We start from the raw sequence: 22,980 nt of genomic DNA on the forward strand, positions 1-22,980 counted from the left end.
GGAAAAACGGTCGAGAACCAGGCTTACCTTTGATTTAGATTTGAGTGTTTACTATGTCTCAAGCGGTATAGAGTTAAGGTACTGTTACTGCCAAAATTTGGAAGACCCACCCATGAATATTCAGTATCAAACACAAGATAGATAAAAGTCGTCTATCATAAACCAATAACATGAATAGCCTCTTTTGTTATCGTCTGCAGAGCCTCTATGCTCTCGGTAGCGCCTGCAAAGACGGAAATGCTCTTGAAAACATTTTGGGTTGTATCATCATATCGTTTCTCCAAGTGTTACGATTCTTCGGTGAAGGACGAAATGGTATACTATGGTTTATGTATACATGTTGATTGGAATTCGGCGCTGGTAAAAGCGATGTTATCAGGCAAATTCGGCTCGTAAAATGGGAAATTCCCAATGCGTAAAATGTGAAAGTGGCACCATTGTTTCTGCAGATGATGAAATTTTTAGAGACTATCAGATGCGACTTGTGAAAATTTACTGCGTTTACTTTTATTCGTTTGAAACATTCATGAATTGATTCTATAACATAACAGATGCTAGTAAAGGTTTTTAGTAGCGAAGAAGTACCTATTGCTACGGTTGGACTGTGCATAATTACTAATTTATGGCTTGGGGTTCATAATTTGTGTCATCACTGTTACGCCAGTACATGGTTGTCTTTCATAATCTTAGCCGTTCATTATTGGCTAGGATTTGTAAAACTTTCACCCTTTCCTCCATCAAACATCTGTGTAGCAACAAAGCTAGCGGCCGAAATATTATCCATTCCCCCACCTCATATCCTGGTGTGTTGGATTGCTACTGATATCCATGCAATAAGCGCTCGACGTGAACAATCACTCGAGCATAACAAAGCTGGAGACATTCATTCGTTCCTTTACAGAGTGATTTCTTTCATAGCCAGTTTATTTAACGCTACTTTGCAACCTAAAAGAATTGGATATTCTCAAGGCCCTTGTGACGAGCGCCGATAATGTAACGCGCAATACACACTATTGCGCGATCTTTGATTACCGTTGACCATCACGTTGCGACATCAACTTTAAAGTAGAATATATATATACAGAAAATGAGTATAAATATAAAGGGCTGAAAAGAAAAAAGGAGTTGTCTTTATTAAACAAAACATAAGTCATGGCACCATCAGAAACTAAGGAAGCTGTCCAGCAGCAAACACCCATCGAAGCAGCAAAGGCAGCCATCAAGGAAGTGGCCAAGACCGCTGAAGCTGCCACCGAAAACAAGCCACAGTACATCAGAGAACCTCTTAAGCTTAAGGGTGTTTTGGATCAGTACAAATCGTTTGAGGTTACTCCTATCATTGGAAAGGAGTTCCCTGACGCACAAATTACCGAATGGTTGGCAGCAGACAACGCTGATGATTTGATCCGAGACTTGGCCATCACCAGTGAGTAGACCTATTTTTTTCCTAGAAGCTAGTTGAGGTAATTTCTAAATGAACGCTAATCTCTTTCAGTCTCGCAACGTGGTGTTGTCTTCTTCCGTGCTCAAAAGGACCTCACCAACGACCTTCAAAAGCAGTTGGTCCAAAAGCTTGGTGAATTGTCCGGAAAGCCTTCCACCTCTACTTTGCACATTCATCCCATCATCAACGCAGACAGGGATGTTAAGGTTGCTGATAATGAGATCAGTGTCATCTCTAGTGAGCTAAACAAGAAGTTGTACTCAAAGACCTCTTTGGTACTTACCCAGAGCGCAGCTGCAGGATGGCACAGCGATATCAGTAAGTACTTGCTTTTAAGTATATCTTTGCTCTTGAAACATGTTTTGACTTGACTTCTTTTGTAGCTTTCGAACCCATCCCAAGTGACTATACTCTTCTCAAGCTTGTTGACCTTCCTTCAACCGGTGGTGATACTCTTTGGGCTTCCGGATACGAAGTCTATGACCGTATCTCCAAGCCCTACCAAAAGTTCTTGGAGAGCCTCACCGCCACCTATGCTCAACCTGGTTTCAACCAGGCTGCTGCAAACAACGGATTTGAGCTTTACGATAAGGAACGTGGTGCCCCTGAGAACGTTGGATCAGTTCTTGAGGCTATTCATCCCGTCATCCGTACCAACCCTGTAACAGGCTGGAAGAGTGTTTTTGCAGTTGGTTCTCACTGCGCAAAGATCAACGATTTGAGTGAACGTGAATCAAAACATCTTCTCGACACTTTCAGAAACCTCATCACTGAGAACCATGATCTTCAAGTTAGACACAGGTGGTTGAATAAGCACGATCTTGGTAAGTTGCTATACCTCTTCGTTTAATTTATAGGTGCGTTTTTCAATATGCTAATGGTTTGTACAACAGCCATCTGGGATAACCGTAGCGTTTACCATGCTGCTACCTTTGATTACGATGAGAAGAGAACTGGTCATCGAGCTGTCGGTCTTGGTGAAAGACCTTACTTTGACCCAGCAAGTGTCTCACGCCGTGAAGCTCTTGGTAAAGATGCAACTGTAGCATAATATAAACACAGGATGTTTACTATGATCAGATCAGACTATAATGCCATTAATCGAAATTGAAATAAAAGACACACACAATATTGATTTGTAAGATATAAAGGTGATAAAGTGACAAGGGTAGTCCCATGTTGACACTGAACTGTATGTGATATTGAGACCAACCGCCACGCACGCCTCGAAGTTAACCAGCCATTCGAAAAAGTCTGATGGTATTTGATGAAAGAGTAAAATACTCATACTGTCTTGAGACAGTGTGTATATGTAATAGTATAATGGGAATGTGGATACTGTACATTATGTTGTAAATAGAAAACAGGATCGCTATAATTCTAAATATCTAATTTGCGTTCAGGTTCTGTTGGTGTACCAATTCTGCATACACTCCCTTCTGGGCCAACAGCTCGAAATGACCACCAGATTCTACGACTTGGCCATCCTTGACCACAACAATAAGATCAGCGTTCTGAATAGTAGACAATCTGTGACTGTATCAAAATGTTAGAAAAAAGCGGTTCAAGCTGCCCAGACCCATCATTCATTTAAGCTCACAGACGATAACTTACGCAATAGTGATTGTTGTTCGTCTTCCAAGTGACAAAGCCTTGTCCAAAGCTTGCTGCACTAGTTTTTCTGACTCGCTATCCAGGGCCGACGTAGCTTCGTCCAATAACAAGATGGCAGGATCGCGAATCAACGCTCTTGCAATGGCAATACGCTGCTTTTGACCACCTGATAGTTGACCGCCTTTATCACCGACTCTAGTATCCAAGCCTTCAGGTAGGGATTCGATGACACTAAGAATGTTGGCCATCTCGGCTGCGGCTTTGATCTTTTCATCGGATACATTTTCGTCCTCGACACCAAAGGCAATGTTGGCGCGAATAGACATATCGAACAGAACTGGCTCTTGACTGACCAGCGCCATATGACTACGAAGGTTATGAAGAGAAAAGTCGGAAATGTTCTTATCATCCACCTTCGCAACACCTCCGCTGGGATCGTACCAGCGTTGTAAGATACCAATCGTGGTTGATTTACCGCAACCTGATGGACCCTTTTGCAAAAATAGAATTAAATATCGTACACAATGGACATTACATTTCAGCTAAAACACTTACCACCAACGCGATCATGGTGTTCGCCTTTCCTTGGAATCCAAAGTTTCCTTTGAAAATTTCGATATTGGGTCGAGCAGGGTAAGCGAAGCGAATGTCCTTCAAATCAACCGAGCCATCGACTGACTCGGGCTCTATTCCTTCCAATTCTGGATCAATGAGTGGCTTTCGATCAAGAATTTCAAACGTGTTCATGGCAGAAGCCTTTGCTCGTTGTAAGGTGGAGGTAAATGAAGAAGCTCTACCCATTTGATTTGCAGTTGTCATGACGGCCATCAACACGGTAAACATAGGTTGTAATTCGGTCTTTCCAGCTTGAATAAGGCGGATACCAGCATAGAAGGCGAGGGCGTTTGTAAACATGTTCATAGCTTGGGTGGCACCATACTGTAAACATAAGAAATAAAATAAGAATTTGCAAAGATATGCTGTTGGGCATTCGATTGGATGTACTTACCGCAACGGAACTCAAATAGGCTTTCTTTTGAGCCAACTGATGAGGTCTTGAAATGGCAAGCTCATATCGATCTTCGAAATATCCTTGCTTGGCAAGCGATGCTACAGTACGGATTTCCTTGATGGCTTCTGCTGCGACCTTACCGCTGTCGACATATGCAGTCTTTGTTTCATTTTCATATCCACGATGCACTCTAGACTCGTACATGGTGGCGGCAACCAAGAATGGGACGCATACCAGTACAATAAGAGTCAAAATCCATCCGCTAATAAAGGCAATGAGGAGACCAGCAACAGCACAAGCTATGACTTGAACCAAGTCGGTCCAAACTCTGGTGATGAGTGTGTTGACATTGGCGGCATCCACGGCAAGACGTGAAGTCATTCCTCCAAGACTGTGACGGTCATCGTCATAAAAGCCGATTTCTTGCTTGAGCATAGCGTCAAATGTCAATGCTCTTAGGCGCTCCGTGAACCTTTCTCCAGAAAATTCAAAGCATATGACTCTAGTACAGTTACCAATGAAGGCACCGATACCAATAACAACGAAGATGAAGGCGTACAAATTAGGACCTTGAAACGGAGGTGACCATGCAAGATCATCCTGTTGAAGCATAATGACAACCCTGGAGAACACTAGAGCGTAACTAGGGAAGACAATACCGGCAATGATGGATCCGAAGGTACCTACGAGGAGAATGGGCCATTCTGGTCTCATCATCATGAAGACTCGATAAATGGGGGCCTTCTGGTTCCTGGCGGCTTTCTTGAGTTCCTTTTCTCTTTGTGCATTCAACGCGTAAGACCCAAGTTCTCTAGCATCAAGTTTTCCTCTTTCTTTAGCGACACGCTCAGCATCCGCAACATTAGTGGCCAATTGGACTTGTTCTTGCTGCAGAGCCTTTTCCAATTGCTCATCGTCGACGGAATCATCATCAAACGGGTCTACTTCAGATGGTGCATCTACGCCCTGGGCTTTGGCATCTTCTTGAAGTTTGATCTTTTGCTTGAGGACTAGTTCATAGTATATTCCTTTCTGCTCAAGTAGGTCGTTGTGCTTTCCGATTTCGTTGACTTTGCCGTCCTTCATGACAACGATCAGATCGGCGTTCTTGATGGTAGATAGTCTATGGGCAATGACAACAGTAGTTCGATCGGCTGAAGCTGCATCTAAGGCTCTTTGAACTTTTTTTTTTTTCAACACCGGGTTAGTACTAGTACAACAAGGTCGCACTTATGTGTATATGCAACTTACCAAGTCTCTCTGAAGCTGTATCCAAGGCTGAAGTGGCCTCATCCAAAAGAAGGATGGATGGGTTCTTCACCAAAGCTCTAGCAATAGCAATACGTTGCTTTTGGCCACCAGAAAGCATACCACCATGTTCACCTACAACTGTATCGTATCCGTTGGGGAGTTGAACAATAAAACTGTGGCAGTTGGCCTTCATGCATGCGCTGATGATCTCTTGTTCTGTGACGTCTGACGACATGCTTCCCATCAATAGATTTTGTTTGATGCTCATGTTGAATAATACAGGCTCTTGACTAACCACACCAATTTGCTGACGAAGCCAAGATACATTGAAGTCTTTGATATCGTGACCATCCAGGTAAACTCCTCCAGCAAGAGGATCATAGAAACGTTGCATCAATTGAACACAGGTAGATTTGCCGGATCCAGAAGGACCACAGAATGCGACCGTCATACCAGGCTTGATATCCAAGGTCAAGTCATGGATGACTGTAGTATCTGGACGAGTTGGGTATTTAAATTGGACGTTCTTGAACTCAAAGTGACCCTTGACATGATCAAGTTTCAGTCCATCTTCACGATCACAATCGATTTCAGGTATACGTTCAATGGTTGCGTAAATTTTGTGAGCAGCTCCCATGGCACTGGTGACAGCGCTGACCTGCTGTGGAAGCTGAAGTAACGACATGGCACCTGAGAACATAAGTGTGAGCTACGATTTTCATTTCATAACTTTTATCATCTCTCCACAAACAAGTACTTACCAACCATCATGGACATGAACACAACCAAGATGTCTGATCCATCCATGTTATCGACGTGATTAACAACAAGGGTATAACCATACCAGAATGCTAGACCGTAACATGAAAAGAGAACAAACATAAAGGTACCAAATCCAATACCGAGAATGACAGCTCTCTTTTTTCCAACAACATAAGCCTTGTGAATTTGTTCTTTGTAAAGGGTGGAAAACCGGCTCTGAAGGGAGAAGGTATAGACTGTGCGAATGCCAGATAGAGCCTGTTCAACAACGGCTCCACCATCAGCATAAGCGTCTTGGACTCTGACTGTGAATTTTCTTATACCGGAGGTGACAAACATGCCCACAGCAGCTATTGGTGGTAGTGATTCAGCGGAGTGAAGAAAAAAAAATTACACTCAAAATCATACGACCCAATCACTTACCCATAACTGGCAGCGCAGCCAAAAGGACTATAGCCAAGCGCCAGCCTTTGACAAAGGCAACGACGAAGCCACAGATGAATTGAGAGAGACTTTGGATCAATTGGCCGAATTTCTCACTGATACCATCTTGAATGAGATTGGTGTCGGCTGCGAGTCGAGTGGTCAAGGAACCTTCGTCGGCCTTATCAAACCAAGTCATGTCCTGGCGTAAAATAGCATGCACATACATTTTGCGAATACGGCGAGTTTGGAATTCTCCGGAAAGAATCCAAAAGCATTGACAGATGTAGCCTCCAATCAAGTTAGCGATGCCGAGGTAGACAAAGATCAGAATAACAGGTATAACAGGCGTTAGAATATCAGCTCCAGGGCCTTGTGTAAGTAGATCAGAAAAGTTGCGTAAAAAGGTTCCGAGAATAATGGTATTAATGGGCTGAAGAGCTCCCACTCCCATACTGAAGAAGAAGGCAATAGCGATCAAGAGCTTATCGCGCTTGTTGGAGTATCGAAACAGCGTAAATACGCCTATTTTGGGCGCTTTTGGCTTCGTTGCTTTGGATCGACGAAGGCCAAGTTTACTGAGCAGTGACGATGAGCCATCCTTTTGTTGATGTTGTGGTGGTTTTTCAGGATCGGATGGAGGGTTGGCTATTGGCAGTGAAGGAGCCACCTCTTTTCGCTCTTTTGCGTCGTTGTCCATCAAAGAAAAATTGACCCCGCCAGCATTTGCCTAGGATTATATACAACTGGCTCGGCGACATGTTTTGCCAGCCGAGCGGGGGTAAGTTTTACCTTCAGGCTGAGGGCAAAAGTTTGACCGCTCAAGTAGTGAAAGAAGTGACATATCATAAAACCAAAACCAGGAGGAGAATGGAATTTACTTGATAGGATCGTGAGTATTTAGTAGATTGATCTGGTCCAAGGAGAGGTTGAAAGTGATAAACTGCTTCATTTTGCCTACAAACTCGGGGCTCGAATTTGGTCGTAAGTTGAAACGGCTGAAATTATTGATTGTGCCGTGCAACGAACAAAAAGACAAGTCACCGAATCTCGGTATCAGGGCGTTTCTCAGTAATCCGGGATGAAAGTTTTATGAGTTTCAACGAAACACAAATGCAAAAATAAAATAAATGATACATGAAAAAATTGGTAGAAATGCAATAATGAAATTATATAATGTACAATGCGAAAATGAATTCACTCTCTGTGTGGCTACATTTCAAGAAGACCTTCCATTGTCACGATATCCATAAATTCGACATCAGCGTTTTGCCAATTTTGAAATATGTCCGGTACGCCTGCAAAGCTATTGTCCCACTCAGCTGTGTTCATCAGTGGTATGCCAGGTAATGTCATGTCGTTACCAAGTGATGCGTCACCAAGAAGTGAGCTTTGCGTCAGGATATTATCATAAGACGTCTGCAGAGTAGATGAGCTCTGATATGGAATTGAATGCGTATTGAACAGTTGCATTGAATTATAATTTGCTACAGGCTCTGTTTGCGAAGAGGATGCATGGGTTGGCTGTGACTGTGGTTCAGCGTCTGGGCGATTGACTAAACGAATGGTTGAGAGAGCATCAAATAGACCGCTAAAGCGAACACCACCACCCCAGCTATCATCAAGATCATTTAGAAGGTGCAAAAGTCTAACCATGGACGCGTTGGCCTCCATGGCGATCCGATTATCTTCTGACGCCGCAAGACTGGCGAACATCGCGCCGCACGTAAGCAGAGAAAGGACGGCGAAATTCAATGAGTATTTGAACCTTCCTTCATTGGATAAACTCTCTGCAATGTTGAGGATAGAGTACGCGGCCGAGATGCAAATTTGTAATGAAGGGTATGGTATGCGTGGTTGAGAAATTGGTATATACGGTCGATGAAGGACGATGACCGCGTTGTAGTAATGCATATGCATTTGGCAAACTGCTAGGTGTGGGATTTGACGACTGAGATTGTGCTGCGGTTCATATTGCAAGGAGGAAGGTAATTCCACTTTCCATTCGTGCAACATAGCATGTAGTTTGGAGATCTTTTCTACAGGTGAGACCTTCGTGTGGTCTATTGTGACGGAGTAAATGTCTTCCAGTACCTTGCTCATTATTTGACATAATTTGATGTATTGGCCCATGTAGTCCACTACAGGCATCGACCCATCACTGGTATCATCTTCCATGGAAGGAAAGGTGACGTCTATTTCCCGATCATCCAGAGCCAGCTGTCGACCATAACTGAGGCTGGACATTCGATCTACAATATAGCAGCACCAGAAAGCTCGTTTTCGTTCTTCTCGCTGAACCTTCGGTATATTCCAATGATCGCAGTTGCGGTTCATGCCCATGCTTTGGGCTATACGGAATGCCTGGCAAACGCAATAAATACAATAGATCAAACATGTATCCACCATCCAAATCGTTCACTTACCATGCCATTGGTAATCCATGAACGGTTTCCCTTTTTCACGGCATACTGATGACTAGCCAGAAGAAGCAAAGCTTGAATGGTTGTTACATTCACTCTGTCCATATCATCATCTAAAAGCTCCATGGCACGTTTGTAAAACACCATTCCGGCTGTACCATAATGGTCGCCGCCTTCGCTTACTCTTGCATCGGACGATAGCCGAGAAGCTATGGCAAAAATGGCATTCAGTAAAATAGGTGCAGGCGGATCCTCTGGATTCTTCAGCTTTTCCAAAAAGTTTCCCTTGTGCAGTACTGGAAGCACCGGATAACAATATTTGAAATAGATATCGATGAGATGATTTGCCAAATCCGGTGGAGGCATGATGGGAGGTGTGGCGTGAGCTTGGTTTTTCTCGTTCGCGATGCATTCACACTTGTTGTATTTCGATGGATCATATCTGTCCCGGAAGTTGAAGGATCTGTGACGAAGTTTGTCACTCGATTTAAACACATACAGTCCAGAAGAATTACCATAATATCGAAGATTGCCAAATTTGTCCAATACGGCGAGATTCTCCAGATTTTTGGTAAGCTCTTCCACTGAAGACAATGTAGATGCTGACGAAGGGGAAGGTGGATCCGTCTCCACCACAGTCATCTTCCGATGTATGTGCGAAGCTAATGGAACAGCGGGAAAGTATTCGGGAGCGTCTTCGGAGCCACTCAACATAGACGATTCGGCGCTGCCTTCCTTCATATGCATATTGAATGGTTGATCTTGCATCGAAGCATGGGTCTCTCTAGCTCCGAGTGGGGTTTCAGGTTGGTTCTCGGTCACTAACGTGCTGATGAGAGCCTCCATCTTGTGTAGTCGATTTTCCAAACTTTCTTTCGACGGACCTCGCTGGAGACCATTCATTAATTACGATTTTTCGCCAAGAACAAGCTAATGACATTGACCCACCTTTTTGATAGGATTTTTATAATGACATTCGATACCTTGCGTTTTACAGCGGTGACATGACGGATAAACTCCACTGCATCGCACTTTCCTTCTCCTGCATTCGTCGCTATTGTCACTTCAAACGTCAGAACTCGAAATTTGCCACAGCCGAAATTCACAATACTATCACATTACCATGCTCTGCCTATGCGATAAGCGCTCTTCCTATCCGAGTCTTCGAGTATATTTTGCTTTGTGCTCATTCGGCTACAGAGTAGAATGAGCTGGATAAAGCTGTAGTAAGTGATCACTTTTGATCAAGCCGCAGCTCGAAATGATATCCCGTGACCATATGCCAAAAAAAAATAAAAAACTGAAATTGGGATAAAAAAGACAAATTGGCCTTGAAATGCGCGCACGAAAGTTTTGCCGCAGCCGAGATCACCGCTCGCCATATAAATCAAGGCAATAATTCTCTTTCTTCCGCCTTCTCACATTTTCTACTATACAAACATTCATTATGGCAAGCGAAAAAGCATGTTGCACTATTCCTCCTGTTGTGTCCAACTATCAAGCAATTGGTGAGCTAGAAACCTTTGGTGATCTCCCTGTTTATCGTGTCGGCGAGGTATGTATCCAAATCTAGGCGTCTTTGCACCCAAATCTTTAATGGTATGCGTCTTACATGATTTTCATATCATCATAGAAAAGTGAGAAGGTTATCATGGTGATCTATGACGTTTTCGGTCTCCAGTAAGTAGCCCAGTCATTTTTGTAGAAGGGTGATTTCTGTCCGTAGTGACCACTCTCCACCACTTAGCAACAACACCAAGCAATTCTGCGATGTCCTCTCAAAGCACTCCGGAAAGCAAGTTATCATGCCTGATTTCTTCAGAGGCAAGGTGCTCACCGAAGCTGACCTTGGTGATCGTGCTGCCATCATGGAATGGATCGGCAGAGTCGGTAACTTTGAAGTGGTCAGTATGGCGCGTTTACCGTTTTTGAGTTAGCGACGTAGTCTAATCTTTGTCTTATGTACCAAGATTTCTCCCCAAGTCGAACAAGTCAAGGACAAGCTTACCTCCGAAGGTGTGACTAGCATGAGTGTTGTTGGTTTCTGCTGGGGAGCTAAGGTGAATAAATGGGCTATAACGTATATGTCAGATGTGTTGTGACCGCATACTAACACACACACATGCAACAGATTGCTATTCAACTCTCTGGCAACGATAGCTACTACAAATCTACTTGTTTGATTCATCCTTCTCGTCTCGAAGTCAAGGATGCTGAAGCTGCCCTTGCTCCACTTTTGATGATCACTTCCATTGAGGAGGCCAACTTGGTACAGTATTTCCAATTACCCCGTAGGCACTCCCACTATGGTTATTAACATCGATTTCGGCTTATAGAGTGAATTCATGGATGTCTTGTACAAGAAGCCTTTCGGTGATAAATGCAAGCACGTTCATTTTGATGGTGAGTGTCTTACCTATAGACTGCTAATTCCATCCGTCAGACACTAATGCTGCTGCAACGTTCAGATGTGCATCACGGCTTTGCTGCTGCTCGAGGTAACTGGGAGGAAGGTACCGTTGATCGTAAGCGCGCTACAGAAGCCATCAAGCTTACTGTTGAATACTTTAACGCCAACTTATAAATTTCAACATGTTCCGGATAAAGCTTTGCATACTCTGCCTTGCTTAAAGTAAATCAACTTACCTTGAGAAGTTTAGATCGATAACCACGTGCAATTTTACCTACATGGACAACAATTACATTTTTATTGAACCAAAAATGAATGATGTTAAAAAGCATACCATACTGAACCGGCAAGCATGAATTAGTCTAATGAATAAGTTACAAAATCATACTTTTTACACACTCTATTGCTATTCTAGCAACGGACCCTTTGCATAAGGATGCCGCATGCTGCAATTAATTACTCTTTTTTATGCGCTCTCAGCAGTGGATCCTTCAACAACTTTTCCATTGCATTGGATTCCAAATGCAATCTAACACCCACTCCATTTTCATACCAGTGGCCGGTGGTATGGGATGAATCTTTGAAATTCGAGCCCTGTGCTTCCATGATGTGCAAACATCCGTCTATACTCGGCATCAGCGGTTGGACATACCGAGGCGATGCACCAGCACCAAAATCAATTCCGTACACATTTAACCGCAGCCACGAAGTCGTTAGGATATTTCGGAGGCCGAGGAAAGTGTTCCAAATGCGCTGTGGACATACTTGATGAATGTAGTAGTGTAGAAGTGCCGGTACGGTGGTTGTGTTAAGTTGATTCAAAGTGGATCGAATCCTCGCTGCTCTTTGCCCGAGCGGCATGGAGCAAGATTCCGCACCAGACATGCTTACGCCTGCCAAAGTGATGGGTGAACCAGTGAATCTACTGGACAAGGGGGGTTCGACGCGAGTTCTAAAGTCAAACGTAACATCCAGGCTCACATCCTCCGGGTCATCCTCCAGCCCTTTTGCACGGTTGATGGCGGCCCAAAGATGAGACAAGAGGGCGTCCAGATGACTTATCTTGGTTGGCGAGACCTGTGCTGAGCCTTCTTCCCACATACTATGTATTTCTTGACCAGTAAAGTGAATTAAATAGTCTGACACAGGTGACGATAAATCCCAATTGTCCCATGGAAGCGGAGTACCAAACGGTTCGACAGGAGTATGTTCGAGTGCCTGAGGAATTTTGGTTGATCCCGCCAAAGCTGGAGGACAATGGTCAGCCGATGCCCACCAGTCGTAACGATGGAGGGGTAGGCCAGCAGCAATGTCAATTATATTCTGATCTGGTTTTTTGTCATCTTTATTGCCGGCAGCCGCATTGTCTAACAGGCTGGGGTTGAATACTGGAGTTAAACGAGGTGCCGCAGTACCGCTCACCATAGCGAGATTAACGTTGGCCCAGTCATGGATGAAGTTGACCATGGTTTGAGCGTCAGCTATAGCGTGAGCCATTTTGACTGATATGGATACACCTCCGCATGCAAAAGAAGTGATCTGTACAATCAAGCAAGGTGGGTTGTTGTGATCTTGTTTGAGGGCCAATGGTACTTCACTGGTCATGAAGCTTATTTTGGAGAGGCCCTTGATATCATAAAAGCCGTTGTTTTCTTTCCGGTCTTGTGCGCTTGGCACTATGGATGCTAGAGGTTGAGAAGTTTGGGCAATCACGAGCGCTACGCCGGGATCAGTCAAGGCACCATACGACAATACCAGACGACCAAAGCGTTCAGTGTGGTCTCCATCCGGATGATAAGCTGCCCATTTCAATTGTCCGGCCCATTGTGGGTACGCTTCTAACGTCTTCCGCAAAGACAGTGTCAATTGATCGACATAAAGCGCTCGTTTGCCTAGTTCTTCTTTTGGTTGGTCGTATATCCAAGTGCCAGCGGTAGGCGCAAATTCGGCAACAGTAGCGTCTATGATGGACAAAGGTACGATACGGGGGACATTAGATGTCACATTGGACTCTGGAAAGATGCGAGTAGTACCGATCACTTGTATATCAGCTAATGGCAAAGTTTCTGAAGGCATGATGATTAGAGTAAAGATAAAAAAAGAGAAAGGGCGAAGAATTGGTACCACAAGGAAATTTAGGAGAATGAAAAACTGGTGTTGAAATAACCATCGCGCAGTGCTTTATTTTATTATGATCCTCCATTTGGCTCCCAGCAGCAACAGAGTAAAAGATGATACTCCAAGATGTAGATCATCTGGCACTGGGTAACATCAATGACTTTCTTTGACGAAAGGCAAACAATCATACCGCTATATTGACCTTGCCACAGTTTGAATGACATGAAAAATCTGTGTCCAAATGATCACACTTGAAGTCCACTCAACTACATACAATAGTCATTTGTAAGTTTCATGAAGTATTTTGTTGTTATGTCTTGGAGTAAAAAGAAAATTCCAAATTCGCAAAACATGTAAGCTATGCCATTTTATTCATGTGGTGACCAACACGCCCTTATTTTTTTTGTAGCGCTTCTTCTTTCTTTCGTGGTGTTGCTCCGTTATCGTGTAACGAAGCGCCTACGACGATCCATGTTTATGAAAGAAATCTAGTTATAGCTTTCTATCCTACGCGGGCGAGGCCGCTTGCACGACGTCAGTGACATGCACACTAGGTGGATGCGGAACGGAAACATTGAAAGGATCTGGGCGATCCACTTGGTAGACCAAATTGATACCCAAAAAAGCCTTGTTCCTCGTAGCGTTGACATCTCGGTTCCAGGCTTCATTGGCGGTGGAGCTTTGCCATGTGGTGGTTTGTACAAAGGGCACGCCTTGCTGGAAGATCTCGTATGACCATATTGATTGCAAGCCTTGTGATACTTTTGGGGTTGTCCACCTACGTTAAAATTGTTATGCATAGGTTTACAAGAGAAACTCCGTTTTACAAGAGGGAGCATACGGCATTTGCGTGAAATTACCTTGTATAGATGTGGAGGCAGATTCAGATTCAGTAGGAACAGCATGAGGGAAGAAGAAGAGGAGAAAGTTGGTACTTTAGTGAGTACCGTTAGTAATATACTCATCAAAAGCGCATATCGCGATGACACCTGTTTCAAAAATACCTTGTGCAGATGTGGACGCAGTAGGAACAGCAGCGGAGGAAGAAGAGGAGGAAAAGGTTGTTCGTACTGTGGCGCGTCTAGTCAGTAGAGTACTCACCAAATAGCGCAGATCATAACGGCATTTGCTTCAAAATACCTTGTGCAGAAGTGGAGGCAGATGTGGATGCAGCAGGAACTGTGGAGGAAGAGAAAGGATAGATTGGCGCTACGGTGTGTACCTTTAGTAACGGATGAAAGGATAAAACACAATGGTATCGTTTTGAAGATACCTTGAAAAGTTGCTAAAGCAGACGTTACTGTGGTCTCAGAAGTTGTCAGTAGGCCTGTTGAACAAGATTTTAGTTGGAGAAGAAACGTCAATGACTTTAATTGAATTAAAATTTGTATCTTACCATCAAATTGACGTTCTTTGCCTTTAGCTGACGTATGTGATGGACCTGCCGACAGAAGCTTTAGCTTTGAAATTCATTCTGCAAGCCTCATACAGCCTGGAAGCTTGGTCGGTTTGAACGATTTAAAAATCTTACCTTCATCACTTGCTTTTTTTTTTTTTCTTCGAGGTTTCTTCACCCGGAGAAGGTGACCTCTTCATGCTTGAATTGTAAGGGTATCTTCACTCTCTAGACGACGGAACTATTCGTAGTTTTGAGGGATGAAAAAAGGAAGATAAAGAGTTGTCAAGGGAATCGATAATTATTCTGCAACAACTGACTTTTTTTTTTTTTTTTTCCTTTTATTCGCTCGTTATGGCAATCACGACTGCAATTTTCGACGAAAAAATCCATTCTAGTCATGTCATTGGCAAGAAGACCGAATATATTGCGAAAATAGGCCAATGGGACAGCAGTAAGCACAGAGTTGTACAATCAGCATTCAGCTTATCAGATGGCCCCCGAGTAGAAAAACTACCAGACATGCATCCAAGATACAAGACAAGCCTCACTGTAGTGAACAACACTTATTATTGAGAGAATTGATATTTGTCAGGGAGGCAGTCACGCACCTGTAGCAGAATTGCCGGAGATGAGTATCTTGAGAATCATGCCGGATATTTAACGGTAGTAATGGAAGAGATAAACACCGAGAATTTGCCAAGGTCTTGTAGTAGAGGAAGATCAAGTACGTTAAGAACAAAGCCATCTATCGGGACAGAATTGAAGAAACAGAGAGAGTCATAGAGTAGAGCGTAATAAGTCATAAGAGAAACACGTAGTGTAAAAAAGTCAGTTAGAAGTGAGGAAACAAGGAATAACTCAGGTTTACTTTTGCCTACTCCAGTCTATTATAGACGGACGTAGGTCTTCATATTACAATTGAGCATAGGCCATAGTAGCATATTGGCAGACATAACAGAAGTAAACCAGGAGGGAGCTTGGGTTCCAGAAGAAGAGTTGGATCACAGGAAGCAAAGGAAAAGCCGGGTTCAGTTTGAGAAGAAGCATTGTTCGAGTTAACCTCAGGTACAGGGTTCAAATCCTACCTCTCCTGTATTTCAGAATTTGTATTTTCCCATGGAAACCTGGAACATCATGTCAATCACTATCCCGAGTGCTTTGCACTCGGGACGATCCATCTCATCAAGATGAGACGGACTAGACTTTCATAAAGAAAGAATTCTTCCTGATTTAGTCAAGACTCTTGCGTAGCTCATAATGTAAATCCGCACATTTATTTGTCATGTTTAAATTTCGCAGAAGCTTTAAAAAGGACTCTCTAACAGCGGTACCGCCGGAGGGTTATACAAATACAATACATACATCTACGCGATAACCACTCTAGGGCCATGCTAGGTGAGGGGGTTTGCTTTAGTATGGATAAGTGTACAGGACTACGTCGATGGGTGACCGGACTCAGCAGTTAGTAGGAGAGTCACATATCCATACGTAGTTGAGACTGCCCTTGATGACATTGATGACATTGGAAAAATCGTTTACAGCGGTGTTCACCACATAGTCGCCCAAAAGTGTTTCGTTGGGACATCCTTGAACGGTATAAAATTTGGCCAGTGCAATCTTGTTGATATATGATACCGATAGCTGCCAACTGTTGTTGTAAAGTGGTATACATGTATTGGAGTTGAGGGTATGCCATGTATTGTTGTAGCCTATGGATACCATATCGGCAGGAGATATATAGTACGATGACAAATTTGCGCCGATTTGCGGCTGTGGCTGAGTGACGGTGCTGGACGTCTGTCCTCTTGAGGCATATGCCCAGGCAAAAAGAGCAGCAAATATGACGACCAAGAGGACCAGTCCTCCCATGATTACCAGCGTCCATTTGCGCTGCTTCCACCCGTCGACTCCAGAGTTTTCATAACTGGTATGACTTATTTTGGTGGATATTTTTGTGGTTGCTTCTTTGTAATTGTAGACATTTATATTTTCTTGGATTTGGTCCTCGTCCGAAGTGTTTGGTTTTTGCGTGGCATACTGCATCATTTTGGCTACAGTGCTTAATGTAAATATATAGTATAATCTGTTGCTGCGATGAGACAGGGAGATCAAGTCAAAAAGGCCACCACAGTGCGACGAAGGATCCAGCCCTTTAAATACATGTACGCAAGGAAATATGTGTAACCCCGGTCAAAGACTCTGCATCCACACGTGCATTACTTCCCATTTGTACATGAGTCAAACGAATCCAGCATGCTGTTCATGTTGTGTAGGTTAATGTTAGGTAAAATGCCACATTATGGCTATTGCCGATTATAATGATATATCATAGCAAAGATGTGAACGCTGCTCCGTTACCGTCAATGGCACACATACAATGGGGCAACATGGTGACAACGACATTTATATCTCTTTATGCTTTCAAAATTGACACCATTGAATGATCATGATAGCCTCGACATGACAGCAAGAGCCACACTACATGTTGGCTAATACGATCGACCTTGCAATCGCGATTATAGAATAAAAAAGACAGGATGAAGGAAGAAAAATTGGTACAACCAATGCAAGCCCCTTGTGAAATGGAGATAACACTGATGAAGTTTTCCTCCTTAACAGCGATGTCACTCTTTTTTTATTATCTCAATTGCAGTTGATGTATGATGGCTACCAACGCAAGACCTCATATCTAACCCCACAATCTTCCTCAGCAACGGCGGAGCAGTCTAATGTATTTTTCAGTTGAGGCTATGGTGGCCACTGTATTTCAGCTAAGAGCTCTTTGAAATGCCTGGCTTCAAACTTTAGTTTAGTCTAGCCTTCCGCTTGAACATATGGCCAAACTATATCGATCGACTTTTCTCTAACACCAAGTGCCATTTAATGTAATAGCTCCACAGTTACCCATTTCCCTTTGGAAAACAATCTACTTGAACAGCCGGTTTGTCTCGGTGTTCACTAGATTGGTAATGATAGACTTAAGAGTCATGGATTGACTGGAAATGGGATAGATTGCAATGTATTGTAAAGTAACATGCAGCCAAGCCTTCCAAGGATTTCCTTTTCTCGCAAAATGTGCACTGGTGATTTCCCATTATGACGCGTCAAACTCGGTGGTTATTATTTATTTCGTTTGGCCTTTTTCTTCAGCTATCAAACTTACCCATCAAAGTTCTTCATTAATGTTCTTCAGTCCTGTATGTGCCCTGCTGTTTTGAGCTCAGATGAGGCACTCTTAGCTGTATCACATTTTGCACGGCAATGTTACAAACGGCGCGCCAATCTCTACGTCCAGTGTCACCGTAAAAAAAAAATGTTCTGTATAACACACGTAGCATTTTGTGGCATTCGGTTTTGAGTCTGCGGTCAACGAGAAATAGCTCACTCACTTTGAAGAAAAAACATTCCAATGATTCAAAGAAAACTGGGTGGTATTATATGACTATACGCGAGTGACTATAGAAAAAAATATACCAGAGTAATGCGTAGCCGAGTGAGACGGAAATAAACAAGTGGGTGTACAAGTACAAGAATCAATCCTACACAGAAGGAAAAAACTTGAGAAAGGAAAAAGTCAGACCATGTCCGTCTTAGTATCTATGGTAGCACTGAAGTGCGTCTGCACCACGAGCCTAAAAGTCATTTGCTCCAAAATGACTGAATTCGAAGATGGCGGATTCAAGAGCTTCTCTCGAGATGCCGATACTGATTTCATCCAAAAGCTGAACTTTGGATGAATAATCCTGTAATTGTTGCTGTTGCTTCACAATGGTTTCCAGCTTGATAGGGTCAGAAACGTCGAAGAGGCAAATCTTGGGTAGCAAAGTGGCGTCGTGCGTGTTGATATCCGGCGGGATGATGAAGCGATCTTTACCAACCGTCAAGCAGTTGTCGTTGGTTATTTTCGAACATTTGCTTATGGCTTCATAAAACATTTTCAATACCGATTCCGATTCCCCTTCCTTTCCTATCACACGGTTGATCTTTTGAAATATGGTAACAGCGGTAAACAGGTCTTTCTTGGATGTCTTTACAGACACTAGATTTCTGTTTTGGATCAAACATGCCCCAACGATCGCCCCAGCTGTGAAGCAATCCGGTGTATACCAGAAATCCGGCACAAACGTTGACATAGGATCCAACTGATTGATGTCAACGACGTGCTGGCTGCTTTCAATGATATGATGACATGATGTGAGGGTGGTACATAACGCCTTTCCGTAGTAAGAGTGGTTTGGATCGTGTATGAAGTGATTGAAAAGTCTAACGATTTTGGAATGAATACAGATGTGAGCCAAATATCGATGGGTCTCCATCTTGGGGCCAAACTCTTCAGAGGATGGTACGGTAGACAAGAGTAGCCTACACGATGCTTCCAGTTCTTCCACTGTCTCTTGTGAAAGTACGTTTTCTCGTAACTCTGCGTCTCTAATAGCTCCCCTTAACCTTGACGTATGGCATTGGAATAGTAAGAACCATTTTTCTGTAAGCTGAGGTGAATTTTCGATCTCAATGGAGTCTGGATTGATGGCACTTTCTTCAGCATTGACAGGAAGTCGGCAGCTACACTCACGATCATTGATGTGAGGTGGGTAAGAGAGCTTGGCTGATAGCGACTGGTCGCATATATATATATTCCACCACATTCGTCGTCTCATTTCTCGTTCGAACGGACTAAAATTGTCGAATATTTCTGGATCTCGATGCAGCCCCATCTGCATAGCAATAGTGATCAATGATCCAAGTCGTGGCCAAGTTCGACGTTCAATGGGGGTTCGATCATGACAATGCAGAGAAAATTCACACTGTAGGGTGCCAGCCCGAAGGTAGTCTAAATCATACGGTACATCAGAAGAATCCGTGAGTTGTAGAGCATCCACTGAGATTTGATAAAGATGCAGGGCACATAGAGTGTATTTTTGTCGTTGAGCAACGGATCGAGTCGTTTGCGACAGGACCTGCTTACCCGAGGCCATGACAGCCGCTACCAATCCTACAAACGAAGATGACGCCGTTCCATCTATCAACATTCGCTGATACCGCTCAATAAATGATGTCCAATGCACATTATAATTGAGAGAATTGCGGTGTGTTTTGAATAATTTCAGTGCTTCCTCAGCATGATCATCAAGTGGTAGCCGAGCGATAAGGGCCAACACTGGATCTTGTTCTTGAATCGGAGCTTGAACGGGCTGCTGGTGTTGTGGCTTGACAACGTCAGTCAATGTGCTGGAATTGGCTCCAGCGAGCAACCTGTCCAAAACTTCCTTCAGCGTGCTAAGTTTAAAAAAAAAAACCGGGGGTTACTTCGAGTTGGAATGAGTGACATGTCGAAATGAAACTTCGAAATGTACATGTTGTTGTCTTCATCCAGGTCATTGTACAGGCATGCACGGTTGGACTTTCGCTTCTTGCAAGCTGAACACGGTCGCTGGCGATCGCACTTGGGGAGAGCTGGTTTAGAAAATCGACGTTCAAAGCATTGACATGATATGCAGAATATTCACCTTGGATTTAAGTCGCTTGCATTCCGTACATACAAGGGTTATGCGGTTTCTGGATTTGCCCATATCCTTAAAGTTTTAGCAATTGGCGTGATAAAGATATTGAAGAACAGGAAATTTCATTCTCCATATAAAATTTTCGATCTGATTATTCATCACGAGCCGAGGCCAAAGAAATTGAAACTTCCTTACCGCAGCACTTCATGCATGCTCATGAAAATATTTATGAACCCTTTATGAACCCTTCCTTGAACCCTTCCTTGTTAGATAAACAACCAAGATAACGCATTAAAAGTTTGGCTCTCAAAGGTCGACTCATTCCTTTCCTTCCTCAAGCTTCCTAACAAAGAGTCTTCATCAACGAGCCTCTAAGGTCGCCACGAGTACACACAATATGTTGGATAAAATTAAAACATCAGAATTTATAAACTTTATTGAGATATCTCACTGAAAAACTTGAAGATTGCCGCCGCACTGGCACAAGCCACTTCGGCGAGGAATTGGAGACTAGATATTTTTTACAATGGTAGTAGAGCCGTCGCATTCTTACAGGACAATCTATACGCCGCTCCTTGCCAGTTAACGTGCAAACAGATCTACGATTCATTAGGCTACACATTTATGGCTAACTTTCCTATTAACGCTATCGATATAGTAAGTCAAGGTAAGGAACCGTCTTCAACCGCGAGTATCGTTGCAGCTGAAATTACAGGAGCATGATTTGTAAGGCAACGATGCGACTGCTGAACGAAGTCATGCTAGTAAACGTAAGCGTCATAACACAGCCATGTATTTAATCTAGTTATGGGCATATAACCCATACCGGTCGGTTGCACCCTCATTGCCGATAGATCTTTCTGGGCTTTTCATGTCAAAATTTGACATTTTTTTCTAATGCTTTCGACATGCTTTGGTAGCAAGCACGCCTGGTACGAATTTATTCCTGGCGGACGTTTTGCACGAATGCTTGGCATATGAGCTTCGTTTCTGCTGCGCGGTAGCGGACATGGGATTGTCCCGTTTTGGGTGAAAACTTGCCGGTTGCGCTCTGTTCAGCCAATAAGCTTGCTTCAGCCACAATAAGTGCCGGCTAGATTTTCCATTTTAATTCAAATGCAGCAGATCAATACTTTTTCCGTGGCGGTATTTAGAGTCAAGATTTTCATATATAAAGTCGTTCTAGCAACTGCTTGGACTAACAAACCATTCAAATCAATCAACCTTTTACTCATGGATATCGAGTCTTCCTTGGAAAACAACCCAAACTACCGCTTCATACCCCTTGGGCCTAATGCCGCGGCGGGAGTCATTGCTGCTGCTTTCATCATTTTAATCTTCCCCTGGGCGTATTTTCTTCTGCGGTATCGTCGGTTCTTGGTCGGCGCTGTCGTACGTCTCTTGGCTTTCACTCTGATTGGAGCTACAGGCTATATTCTTCGTATCGTGTGCAATGGCATGATTCCCAATGCAAGCTCTACATCCGACCAGATCAATCTCTTCATCAATTTGTACATCGCTTCCAATACTATGACCAATATTGGCAACTTCTTCCTTTTCAACGCTTTGACGGCAGTCGCAAACAGTTGGATTGAAAGCAACAGAGGGGTTACGGAAAGTGTCAGAATTGCCTTTGAGCGTAAAATCTACCGCTACTTCACTTTGGCTACTCTGGTGGCATTGATTCTCAATATTGTTGGTGCCTCTGACAACAGGAACGATCTCCGCATTGCTAGTAATGCCATCTTTGTTGCCCTTCTAGTCGTATTGCTTCTCGCCATCATCTACTACAACTTTACCTTGGAGATTCCTCACCACAGAGGAGAAAACAACAATACAACCAAGAGCGCTGGCATTTACTCTCACCCAAGTACTATCCCACGACTTTTGTTCATATGCACATTCCTGCTCTTGGTCTCGCAAGCCTACAAGTTGGCACAGTCCGTTGTACCAGTCGGTACAGTCGCTCTCACCAGTATTCCTTTGATCTACATTTTGGGCCCTACTCTCAATTTGATTGTCTTGATCATTCTTACCATCACTTGGGTTCCTGTCTTTTACAGCACCTTATGGGAGCGTAAAGTTGCCTTTGAGCGATCCCTGTCAGAATATTTGGAGCCGGGCCCAGGTGGTGATTACCAGATGGATCGAATGAATCAGCGAGTTTAAGCGCTAATAGCGTCCGGAGCATGCGACAGTCTTATGTAAAATAGCTATATCTAAAGTTCTCTACCTATGCTCTATCAATCCGTCCTGTACAATTATTCTTCAAACACCTTTCTATCAATGACGTACTCATAGAAAAATCACGAATTAAAATGATGCCATGGCATCTTAATATCCTAATGCTACAGTTGGACAACAGCTTGATACAAGTCAATACTGAATTAAAACTATTTATTAGAATGCCTCAGGTGATTGTTACCTGAAATAGGTATATAACCCAACTTGTTAGGCTCTTCTACTTCACTCGCAATGCAAAAAGCTGCTGGTGTAGCGCATTCCTTTTCCCGGCGTCTTACAGTAGCTGGAGTAGATTTTATTCATGCGATTGCCTTTAAAAGTGGGCATCACAATCCACATCCGCTTCAGTAAAATACGCTGGACGAAAGTTTCACGGTAT

The 22,980-nt window shown here is 43.4% G+C and overlaps 9 protein-coding genes across 9 annotated transcripts; 3 read left to right on the forward strand and 6 right to left on the reverse strand.

Moving 5' to 3' along the window:
- Positions 1–1,152: 1,152 nt before the first annotated feature.
- On the forward strand, positions 1,153–2,495 carry K450DRAFT_266266 (uncharacterized protein; the record flags this gene model as incomplete). Its single annotated transcript, XM_051592807.1, has 4 exons — positions 1,153–1,426; positions 1,496–1,762; positions 1,828–2,268; positions 2,338–2,495. The coding sequence occupies 4 exons, from the start codon at positions 1,153–1,155 to the stop codon at positions 2,493–2,495; spliced, it is 1,140 nt and encodes a 379-aa protein (XP_051442899.1).
- A 217-nt stretch (positions 2,496–2,712) lies between these two features.
- On the reverse strand, positions 2,713–7,475 carry K450DRAFT_249819 (uncharacterized protein). Its single transcript, XM_051590457.1, has 7 exons — positions 6,507–7,475; positions 6,083–6,433; positions 5,322–6,011; positions 4,068–5,251; positions 3,614–3,997; positions 3,059–3,549; positions 2,713–2,980 (listed from the first exon to the last, which is right to left on the reverse strand). Exons 1-7 carry the CDS (start codon positions 7,204–7,206, stop codon positions 2,833–2,835), a joined length of 3,948 nt encoding a protein of 1,315 aa, XP_051442900.1. The 5' UTR covers positions 7,207–7,475; the 3' UTR covers positions 2,713–2,832.
- Positions 7,476–7,581: 106 nt separating this feature from the next.
- K450DRAFT_249822 (uncharacterized protein) lies at positions 7,582–10,213 on the reverse strand. The gene is made up of 4 exons (XM_051590458.1): positions 10,052–10,213; positions 9,878–9,983; positions 8,933–9,817; positions 7,582–8,870 (listed from the first exon to the last, which is right to left on the reverse strand). The coding sequence occupies exons 1-4, from the start codon at positions 10,117–10,119 to the stop codon at positions 7,719–7,721; spliced, it is 2,211 nt and encodes a 736-aa protein (XP_051442901.1). The 5' UTR covers positions 10,120–10,213; the 3' UTR covers positions 7,582–7,718.
- Positions 10,214–10,351: 138 nt separating this feature from the next.
- On the forward strand, positions 10,352–11,680 carry K450DRAFT_249824 (uncharacterized protein). Its single transcript, XM_051590459.1, has 8 exons — positions 10,352–10,484; positions 10,563–10,609; positions 10,677–10,833; positions 10,900–10,989; positions 11,061–11,198; positions 11,266–11,332; positions 11,398–11,442; positions 11,537–11,680. The coding sequence occupies exons 1-8, from the start codon at positions 10,377–10,379 to the stop codon at positions 11,563–11,565; spliced, it is 681 nt and encodes a 226-aa protein (XP_051442902.1). The 5' UTR covers positions 10,352–10,376; the 3' UTR covers positions 11,566–11,680.
- Positions 11,664–13,447, reverse strand: K450DRAFT_249825 (uncharacterized protein). Its single transcript, XM_051590460.1, has one exon. It carries the CDS (start codon positions 13,413–13,415, stop codon positions 11,796–11,798), a length of 1,620 nt encoding a protein of 539 aa, XP_051442903.1. The 5' UTR covers positions 13,416–13,447; the 3' UTR covers positions 11,664–11,795.
- Positions 13,448–13,937: 490 nt separating this feature from the next.
- Positions 13,938–14,118, reverse strand: K450DRAFT_249826 (uncharacterized protein). Its single transcript, XM_051590461.1, has one exon. It carries the CDS (start codon positions 14,105–14,107, stop codon positions 13,946–13,948), a length of 162 nt encoding a protein of 53 aa, XP_051442904.1. The 5' UTR covers positions 14,108–14,118; the 3' UTR covers positions 13,938–13,945.
- Positions 14,119–16,096: 1,978 nt separating this feature from the next.
- On the reverse strand, positions 16,097–16,969 carry K450DRAFT_249828 (uncharacterized protein). Its single transcript, XM_051590462.1, has one exon. It carries the CDS (start codon positions 16,900–16,902, stop codon positions 16,312–16,314), a length of 591 nt encoding a protein of 196 aa, XP_051442905.1. The 5' UTR covers positions 16,903–16,969; the 3' UTR covers positions 16,097–16,311.
- A 1,300-nt stretch (positions 16,970–18,269) lies between these two features.
- On the reverse strand, positions 18,270–20,919 carry K450DRAFT_249831 (uncharacterized protein). The gene is made up of 3 exons (XM_051590463.1): positions 20,364–20,919; positions 20,211–20,299; positions 18,270–20,133 (listed from the first exon to the last, which is right to left on the reverse strand). The coding sequence occupies exons 1-3, from the start codon at positions 20,424–20,426 to the stop codon at positions 18,489–18,491; spliced, it is 1,797 nt and encodes a 598-aa protein (XP_051442906.1). The 5' UTR covers positions 20,427–20,919; the 3' UTR covers positions 18,270–18,488.
- Positions 20,920–21,563: 644 nt separating this feature from the next.
- Positions 21,564–22,720, forward strand: K450DRAFT_249833 (uncharacterized protein). Its single transcript, XM_051590464.1, has one exon. The coding sequence runs from the start codon at positions 21,591–21,593 to the stop codon at positions 22,524–22,526; it is 936 nt and encodes a 311-aa protein (XP_051442907.1). The 5' UTR covers positions 21,564–21,590; the 3' UTR covers positions 22,527–22,720.
- The last annotated feature ends 260 nt before the right edge of the window (positions 22,721–22,980 follow it).

The sequence above is a fragment of the Umbelopsis ramanniana genome, assembly GCF_025399195.1.
Source record: "Umbelopsis ramanniana AG unplaced genomic scaffold K450scaffold_44, whole genome shotgun sequence".
NCBI classification, from domain to species: domain Eukaryota; kingdom Fungi; phylum Mucoromycota; class Umbelopsidomycetes; order Umbelopsidales; family Umbelopsidaceae; genus Umbelopsis; species Umbelopsis ramanniana.

What these genes read in the sequence shown, in the direction of transcription:
- K450DRAFT_249819 (XM_051590457.1), bottom strand. Translation starts at nt 7,206, where the DNA reads ATGGACAACGACGCAAAAGAGCGAAAAGAGGTGGCTCCTTCACTGCCA. An exon ending in CCTATTTGAGTTCCGTTGCG is followed by an intron (nt 3,998 to 4,067) that starts GTAAGTACATCC and finishes TTATGTTTACAG; the next exon opens with TATGGTGCCACCCAAGCTAT. An exon ending in CGAACAACAATCACTATTGC is followed by an intron (nt 2,981 to 3,058) that starts GTAAGTTATCGT and finishes ATTTTGATACAG; the next exon opens with TCACAGATTGTCTACTATTC.
- K450DRAFT_249822 (XM_051590458.1), bottom strand. Translation starts at nt 10,119, where the DNA reads ATGAGCACAAAGCAAAATATACTCGAAGACTCGGATAGGAAGAGCGCT. An exon ending in TATCGCATAGGCAGAGCATG is followed by an intron (nt 9,984 to 10,051) that starts GTAATGTGATAG and finishes AAGTGACAATAG; the next exon opens with CGACGAATGCAGGAGAAGGA. An exon ending in CATGGATTACCAATGGCATG is followed by an intron (nt 8,871 to 8,932) that starts GTAAGTGAACGA and finishes TGCGTTTGCCAG; the next exon opens with GCATTCCGTATAGCCCAAAG.
- K450DRAFT_249824 (XM_051590459.1), top strand. Translation starts at nt 10,377, where the DNA reads ATGGCAAGCGAAAAAGCATGTTGCACTATTCCTCCTGTTGTGTCCAAC. An exon ending in GAGTCGGTAACTTTGAAGTG is followed by an intron (nt 10,834 to 10,899) that starts GTCAGTATGGCG and finishes TTATGTACCAAG; the next exon opens with ATTTCTCCCCAAGTCGAACA. An exon ending in TCGAGGTAACTGGGAGGAAG is followed by an intron (nt 11,443 to 11,536) that starts GTACCGTTGATC and finishes TTCCGGATAAAG; the next exon opens with CTTTGCATACTCTGCCTTGC.
- K450DRAFT_249825 (XM_051590460.1), bottom strand. Translation starts at nt 13,415, where the DNA reads ATGCCTTCAGAAACTTTGCCATTAGCTGATATACAAGTGATCGGTACT.
- K450DRAFT_249826 (XM_051590461.1), bottom strand. Translation starts at nt 14,107, where the DNA reads ATGTCAACGCTACGAGGAACAAGGCTTTTTTGGGTATCAATTTGGTCT.
- K450DRAFT_249828 (XM_051590462.1), bottom strand. Translation starts at nt 16,902, where the DNA reads ATGATGCAGTATGCCACGCAAAAACCAAACACTTCGGACGAGGACCAA.
- K450DRAFT_249831 (XM_051590463.1), bottom strand. Translation starts at nt 20,426, where the DNA reads ATGGGCAAATCCAGAAACCGCATAACCCTTGTATGTACGGAATGCAAG. An exon ending in GCAAGCGACTTAAATCCAAG is followed by an intron (nt 20,300 to 20,363) that starts GTGAATATTCTG and finishes GCTCTCCCCAAG; the next exon opens with TGCGATCGCCAGCGACCGTG. An exon ending in CTGGATGAAGACAACAACAT is followed by an intron (nt 20,134 to 20,210) that starts GTACATTTCGAA and finishes TTTTAAACTTAG; the next exon opens with CACGCTGAAGGAAGTTTTGG.
- K450DRAFT_249833 (XM_051590464.1), top strand. Translation starts at nt 21,591, where the DNA reads ATGGATATCGAGTCTTCCTTGGAAAACAACCCAAACTACCGCTTCATA.